This window comes from Magallana gigas, chromosome 7 (assembly GCF_963853765.1).
Source record: "Magallana gigas chromosome 7, xbMagGiga1.1, whole genome shotgun sequence".
Lineage (NCBI taxonomy): Eukaryota > Metazoa > Mollusca > Bivalvia > Ostreida > Ostreidae > Magallana > Magallana gigas.
Window position 1 is genome coordinate 31,198,513 of NC_088859.1, and position 8,918 is coordinate 31,207,430.

The window sequence follows — 8,918 nt, forward strand, 5'->3', positions numbered from 1 at the left end:
ATACATGTACATAATGGAAATACGTTTATTTATTTTTATCATTTAACTCTACAACTTGTTAAATCACAGGAAATTTTAATCCGCATAACTACATGTATCTACTCTTTGTTTGGTTTTTATTTTTGATAAATTTATTGTAATAACATTAACATGACTTGCGCAGTATAAGCTAAATTAAGCCCGAAATCATGAAATATTACAATTTCCTAGAAATTACATTCCAAATTGTGCTTATAAATCGGTTAAGAGAAGGATATAAATCAAAATGAATATCCGCCTGATTAAAAACCATGTCACTTTCCTGTTTAAATAGAAGGATTTATGTCAATAGAATTTAACGTCCTGCTATTACGTTACGGCGTGCTGTGACACCATTAAGACGTGTAGCATCTCTAATCTCGAGGGTGGTTACAATGAAACAGTTTCTGTATAAATGCTGTATTGACATGCAATATTATTTACAAAATTTAAACATCTCTTTCGTTATATTTCACAGATTGGGCACGCAATGTGATCCCGATGCTCATGGAAAAAGTTTGACAATTTCCTATTTTCAGATATTTGAATTTTGAACCCAATTTAGTTTTCATGATGCGGTCGGTGCATGTATCGAAAAGGCAATGTTTTCCCATCTGTCTGACAGCGGCATTAATATGATTAGGTCATCTATATAGACGCCAAAGATTTCTTTGAGATGCTTTCTTTTAACAATCCATCTGGAAAACTCTCATCAAACTTGGGTAAAAATTAAGTAGCCAGGACATGGCCTGGATAAAGAAAAGATAGCAAGATGTGCACAAATGTTTTGGTAGATTTAATAAGGATAATTCAAAATAAATATCTATATATATTGATTATATGCAAAACAATAGCATCTTAAAGATACAAGTATCTTCCCTTAAATTTTTTCCTAGTGATCATCTTCTCAGCATACATACATATACGCATAAGAATATACTATCTCATAATTGCATATCTGGTTGAAAACCAACACATTGATCTCTTCTGAAGTCTATCTAATCCAATAGTCAAAGGTCTCTTTAATGAAATGACTATTAAGTCTAAAATGGTTGAAATTCAATGGAATCAAATGACCACAACACAAATACAACAATAAAGAACACAATAAGTACATACATCATTCCTATTAATTTTCAATAAAAAAAAATACCAACAGTATACTTTAAATCTTGCAATATGACTAATAGAAGATAATTATTTCCTTTTTAGGTATAAAGTAACAGGTGGCAGTATCGTTTGAAAATTTTGACTGACTCCTAGTCTATTCTCAGTTCATGATCTTGGAGACTAATATTTATTCCCAAAGTTTTGTACCATTTCCCAGAGGCTGGTACACACATGATTCTGTGACTAACTGCATAGAGAAGTTAAAATTAAAATTCAACTCCCATAGAGGAACTTAATAATTTCCTCTTGAAAAAAGAGGGGACAAATATTGGGAAAAAATTAATTATTGAAACTTTGTAACCTTTTCCTTACTGGTACTAGATCAATTTCAACAAGTATATGAAATTTTTAAAAAAAATATATTCAAAAGTGGCTTCTTTGGGTAGATGAGTCTAATGATTAATGTATTTAAAGAATTCAATTCAAAATACTACTTTGAAAATGTGTCAGCATTTGATTTATGTATATATATTTTTTTGATATCCTAAAATAAACATTAAGTAAGTGTAGTACATATACTGGTATTGACACAAACAGCAATTTGCAGAAATTCAGGAGTGTCTTATTTTGATCACAACACATTTTGTTCTACAGATATACACACAAAAACACACAAATAAACAGCTGATACTAGATAAAATACATGTACTAGGAAATTTATGATCAAAATGCAGCATTTACAAAGTACAATGTATTATGAAAACTAAAGCCTGTTACGATCAGAAGAACTTTATGTAAATTTAAATGTGTAGGTGTTGATTAATGTTCTAATTGAAAAACTGTGGTGTCACCATTATACGTGAACATCAATTTCATGAAAATACAAGGATACATTCATTTGTGGCCAATGATTTTATCAATATAATATGTTATTAGATATTGCATGTCAATAAACATTTAATTTCATGGATCAACTCAGCTACGACAACCATAAAAACTGGTATTCAATGAATACCGATAAAAAGACAGTATGCATTAAACATTTTGCCAAGGTTCATTTGCTTTGAGTGACATAATTATGAATCAGAGGGATAGATATCTCTGACATGTGTTTAAAGAAAAGATTAATTTTACACTTCCAAGAATCATAATAATTTTCTTACTGTTAATTAAATATGTGTAAAGGTTACAGGGAGTGATTGTATATTTCCTGTTTGCGGGTTAATAAATGATAGTACCATACATTGATCATTTGTTTTAAAATGAGACAAAATGGTGTGTCTGAAACTTATGAAAAAGATTAAAAGAAGAAATGTTCAAGATGTACATATAAATATGGCACCAAAGGATATGTACTAAATGTATAAATAGCATATCTTCAAGTACAGATTCAAAACCCTGTATGTAATACATGTACTATAAAGCTCATTGGTAAATTTTGCTCGGTCAGATTGCATAAATTGAAATGTAAACATCCACATAACATAAATAAAACTTAGTTTAGTTATATTTTGCATTTGCCATGTCATTAAAAAATTTAAGCAGATTATGAAACCAATACAGTTCCAATAATTTCCTACAAATCATATTGCGATCTTACAGTACCCATACAATTTACTGTAACCTAGAGGTAGACACAATGGTAGGTTCACAGAGGTACACAACTGAATCAACTATAAGATTTTGTAGAAACAAGAACATAGTTATAAAATATACATTGTACATACATAACAAATAGGTAAATTACATTTCATCTAATTCTAGTTACGTTAATTTTAACATACTGTATATCTCATTTCTCTAGGGAAGTCAGGAGTTGTTCCCCTTGATACACACACATTCCACAATAAAACTCTTACCCAGTACCATTAAAACAAATATCTATATATACCGGTATATAGTGTACATGTAACTATCACATAAAGGCTAAGGCACACCAAAAACAAAAAAGAAAAAAAAAAGAAATGAAAGACACGGGAAAATTAACAAGATACAAGGCAAATATCAACAATGACATAACTATGAATACAAACTCAATGCATACAACAAGTACACACTCAGCAACTCTTATATAATATCTCTTGACTTAAAAGCTAGCACATCTATATTTACAAAACAATTGTATTATGTAACTTTGTCTTACTCAGAACTGATTGCAATTACCCATACACCAAAGGTTACTGTAAATTCCCAAAATTTACAGGAGTACTTAATTCAGCAATTCCCCCGTTTTGTATTCAATTGCATGAATATAAAATTGCAAGCACCAATTTTTTGTTAGAATTTCATATAGTGCAAAACTGTCTGAAAAATAAAAGCAAGATTTTAAATTCTTTGACATTTGTTTCTCATGATTTTACACAGATATTAATTCCTTACAGTTTATAATAAGGAATCTACTCTACTTAACAATACAATGTAATAATATATCAAAGCTCAAATAAAAGTCATTTTGGAAATTAAGTTGAAAAGATCAATTCCAAAATTTAACTATAACATACATGTATATAAATATCAGTACTTATACTGATCCCTTTGATGCAATCCATTAACACAGCTGATTTCACAGAAAATATGATGAACAAAATGTTAACAAGACATCCATATACTAAATCCAAACATATAGCAAAATCAAGTTCAATTTGGTTGAATAAATCATCATTTTATACTAAAAGCATGCTTGATTTCAAAATACTGGTACCGGAGAGTTTGAACACAAAAAAAATCCATAGTAAATGCAGAATTTAATACCAGTACATCATTTGCTATAATTTAAGACACTTTATCAAACTGTCAATCCTGGTCTTACCATAATTATCATGTCCTTTGCATTTAAGCGGCAAGCATGGACATGTTTATCATTTGCACAGTACTTGGTGCCACTTAATCTGATACACATACTACAAGACTCCACTGAATCACAAGTACCATAAAGTTTTCTGTGTACCAGTACATGCCTATATCTCAGCTCCAGGTTTTATAATTAACTCTGCATGCATGTATATTCACTTCCATGCTTTTTTCTTGCTATCAAGATCTGATATGTGTCTTTCTTCTTTGATCAAACCTACAGATCTTTTAACAAACTTCAAGCAAGTCCATGGCTGGATCCTTATGAGAACAACAGTGGGGCCATGCCTATTATACATCCAATGGTTATACCAATTACTCGTCCCTGCAAGATTAAAGCATGTAAAAATGATTACTATGGGTAGATCCATCATTATCATAATGTTTTCTACATTTAACTCTATAATTGGATTCAAAAAGTTTTAGATCAAAAGTTTTGAACAATTGAAACAAAATCGATGAAGCGGTTTCATATTAAACTTGTGGAAATGGAAGAGTTGTAATAAATAATATATTTTGCAAGTTTTTTGAACAATGGTACATGTAGGAGTACTCACAGATGCCATCACAATTTTTGTCTTCCTCATTTCCAGCTGTGTGCTGGTTAGATGAGGCATGTGGATCCCAAATCTTCTGCACAAACTTTCCACCCGAACAGCAAGCCTACCAATTCATAACATTTCCCACAAAATAAGACACACAAATTAAAGCTATCTATGTGAATACAGTTAAACTTCGATATATCAAAAACTGATATCTTAAAATACAATGGATATATCGAAGTGATTTGTAAGTCCCAACCACTTATTTTTTAAGTATTTTACCTTCATTATCTCGAATACTTGGATATCTTGAACTATTTAAACAGTCCCATCTAGTTCGAGATTATGAAGTTTGACTGTATTATATATTCATGTACATAAATAATATCGTATTTATCTATTTTCAAAGACGATGATATTAAAAATTGTCTATATGTAAAATGATGATAGGTCTTGCAATGCAATATCTTTGTAAAGAACAAATTTCTTGATTGCAACACACCATTGGCATTGGGTAGAGTGTATTATTTGTTGTTATATGAAGAAGACAAAAAATATAAGCACATAAAATAAACATACCACATTCCACAAACATCCGAGACTAAATTACCAAGAGCAGCAGCTAAAATACACAAAAAAGACATAACTCACACAAGTCAAAGAATACATTATTCACTTACAGCATTTAATCCTAAGCACAAAAATAACTAGGAGTAAATAAGGCTATGTGAATGAATTTTTGCCATTTTAATAATTGTTTTGTTTAAACTTTATTGCATAAATTGGCAAGAGTCATACAAAATTCTTACAGGGGTAAATATCCAAACCGTCTTACATCTTTAAATTTTTCCAAACACTTTACTTAATATTTTTGCATCATCATCCTGGTAAGTTCATGAACAGGAAAAGGAAGATACATGTATATAATTTAACAATTTTTTTTCTATCTGCTAGTGAACAGACACTTGTGAATTTAATAAGAACATCAAAATATCAAAGAAAAGATAAGGACTGAAGAACCCGGGACAAAATGTGATTTTTTTCTTCACATATTGAAATTTTCATATATATGCAAAATAAAAAGTACATTTTCTTAGGATAACTACCTGCCATTGTAGATATGTGAAGTATCTGTCCAAATTCATACTCAATCAGGTCACCCTGGTAGGAAAAAAAGTGATTTTGGTGACATAATTAAAAAGTAAATTATAAATAATCATTTAAATTTCTACATGTTATTTATCTGAAATCTGATGAAAGGGAGGTAAATTGCTTAACTTACAGCTAAAATCATTATACAGTTGTCAAAAAATCCAAATCCTATGAATGGCCAGAACCCACATTGAAATGCTGAAAAAGATTTAAATAAAAATTATAGCAATATTTGCCAAAAAACTGATTTCAAGATAATTCTATTGTGTTTATATTAATTGTTTATCCCTTTTATTATAACAGAAAAGACACATAAAATCATGAAGATTTTAGACACTTAATCATTAAACTAGCAAGCAAAAATGGCATTACTGGTATATTGTAAAAACTAAATGGTAGAATGGTGTAGATATATATATATATATAGACTAACTTTGTTAAAAACTAAGAAAAAGTTGTAGGTTTATTTTTTTTTGGTCAGATTAAAATTTTTATTGGATTGAGGATATCATTTTTTTTTCATCCAGAGACCATTTATTCCATTACCCTCCCCCTGGGTTTGGAGGATTCAGATCTACCATATAGAACCAGCTAAGCCTCTACCAGTACTAACTGTTGTCCTTCCTGTTATTTTTTCCTCTGTATATAAATCCTTTCTAAATTGACAAGATAGGTCTCCCAGGAAAAGTCTTTTCAGTTAAGTAATATTTATTACTGAATTTTGTTCTATATTTGTCAGTAGCCTTGAAAAGCACTTAAAGCATTTCCTTAGGTAATAAGGCAAAAATGTAAATTTTCCAAAATTCAAAGTTAAACAAAATTCAGAATTTGAGCACATAAAATAATTTTCTACTTTTACATGATTCATTCTTTCCAGTTACATTCTTTCACAGAATTTCATAGAGGTGTGTCTGGGATACAATGAGTCCCAAGGGGTATCAAGAGTTTTAAATTTGTGTTATTAGGGTATCCTTGGGGTTCCTTGGGGTAAAAGGACTTGCTGGTAATACTATATTTCTGTATGAAATTCTGTGAAATTGAGCCAAAACATATAACAAATTAAATATAAGGTATATTGTAGCAAAGTGTACACTTGTGTACTTGCTAGTATGTATATGTACTAGTAAATAACAATTTGAAGTAATACATGACCATTAATATATGTAATTCAAATTCTTTAAGAATGTCAGATCAATATTCTGACCAAATGTATCAACATTCTGTATGTATGCAGGTTGCAGTCAAAATTTGTGCTTTAGCTCACTTTTTTAAGCCCTCAAAATGGTCAATTTTTTCATCTTTTAATGCCCTGTTTTTCCAAAATGTTATTTCATCTTTTAATTCAGGCAATAAATAACACTTTTGCTCATTGTCATACCTAGGTTTTAAAAAAGTCATGATCCAAGCCAGGGCTATATGTATATTGTCTCTGATGAATACACTATTAATACATGCAGTCTAAACAATGATATAAAGGTTAATATGTCTTTATGCAGGGTTGTCTCTTAAAATTGAAGTAGAAGGGAGAAATAAAAAAGTAGAAGGGGATCTGGAGGTCTAGCTTATAGCTAGATTGTGTTTGAAATGCAATAATAGCCGGGTAATTACGTCACTTTAGGCGGGGAAATTCCCTGCCTCCCGGGTCTTAGAGACAACCCTGCTTTATGACCTGGATTTTTAAAAATAATTTTATAGATACAAAAAAAGATGAATTTAACAATCCCCAGATAAATTGCACAGAAATTAACTACTGGAATCAAAAAACTCTTGGATGATGCTTTGGAACAAGTCTCATTGGCAATCAAAAATTTAGAAATTAGCACCTTACCAAATAACACTTTATATATTTCTTGATACCCCATAAATTATATTTTTTTATGCGTCTAAAATTGACAAAATGAAAAGTAAGTTAATGTTTCTCATACTTGTGAAAGCTTCTTTTTATCACTTGAAAATATTACGAGATAGAGAAGCAGTGGGCGTTTTCCCATTTGTCTGGTGAATACTCAGTCTATGCAGCAATATTATGTAGACAGTGGGAGTCTGAGACAGATAAGAATTTTCCTCAGCTACAGAAAACTAGGGCTTATCTTATGTAAGAGAACTGAGCTGAATATTTCAGCAAAATAGATACAAATGATCAGCACATCTCACATTACATTCTAAAATCTTTGTTAATTTCACTGCCCCTTACTTCCCATTAAGGTGGAGTGACATATCTTACCATGATATTTCATTGATCAATTAATGACATATACATATGGTCAGTCTAAAAATTACCTGTCACAAGCTGGGCCGTTGAAGGAGGAGTGGCATCTAAAAATAAAAAAGTCTTTCAATGTATGTTAAAAGCATGATAATTCCAACAATTTTTTTTTTTTGGTTATGCTATTCCAAACACGTGTCTTTGTTTACATCAGAAACCACGCCCCTTCGCTTACTGACCTTGGGTATTCTCCTTCTCTTCCATCGTTTTCTTGAGTTCATCGTACAAAAGTTGACGTTCAGATGGTAAAAGAGTATAAGCAAAGTCCTTGGCGGTTGCCTCGTCACTGATCTTTCCAAGTACAGGTTTGTGGCTCATGTACACGTGGGATTGTTTATTAGTTATCCAGGTTCGAGCCGATCTCATAATAAAATAATTATTCATCCTAGGCTTACACACAAAACACAGCTTTCCTAAGAGTTTCATCGACATTTTTCGGTAAAAAGTGTATGATATCACAAAAGATCACTCCAGATGATTTCTACAAAAAACAGCAAAAAAGTGTCACTCTGTTGATGTAATGTAGATAGATTGTACTGGAGATGTGTCGGGTAAAACATAGATAGGTCGAACAATAATTCAATATCGTTTACTTTAAGCAAACTTTACTTAACATTGACCATCTCAAGAGCCACTCTTAAACAATGGACAATAGGATGAAAATAATTTCAGATAATTTTGTTTTGACCTTGACCTATAACTTAGAAATTTTCTAGCTGGCAAAGAACTTCTATAATTTAGATCTAATCTATTACTCCTTACATGCAGGCATGTCTGTTCAATCTAAGCAAAATTGCCCGGCAAATTAGAAATAACCTATTGTCTAAAACTGATTATAAAGAGATCCACTATGACCTTCACATTGACTTGGTTCAAGATCATTGCACACCATTAACCAAAAAGCCCTGTTTACGTAAAGCATTGGCCAAATATACTGATATAGGGCTAAATGGAAAGTATATATATACGCTGACGGCTCT

At 30.9% G+C, this 8,918-nt stretch overlaps 1 protein-coding gene across 1 annotated transcript; it reads right to left on the reverse strand.

Annotated features, from left to right (window-relative positions):
* Positions 1-800: 800 nt before the first annotated feature.
* On the reverse strand, positions 801-8,479 carry LOC105338785 (transmembrane protein 65). The gene is made up of 7 exons (XM_011444045.4): positions 8,118-8,479; positions 7,953-7,988; positions 5,803-5,870; positions 5,627-5,681; positions 5,100-5,142; positions 4,536-4,641; positions 801-4,303 (listed from the first exon to the last, which is right to left on the reverse strand). The coding sequence occupies exons 1-7, from the start codon at positions 8,368-8,370 to the stop codon at positions 4,241-4,243; spliced, it is 624 nt and encodes a 207-aa protein (XP_011442347.1). The 5' UTR covers positions 8,371-8,479; the 3' UTR covers positions 801-4,240.
* Positions 8,480-8,918: the final 439 nt, after the last annotated feature.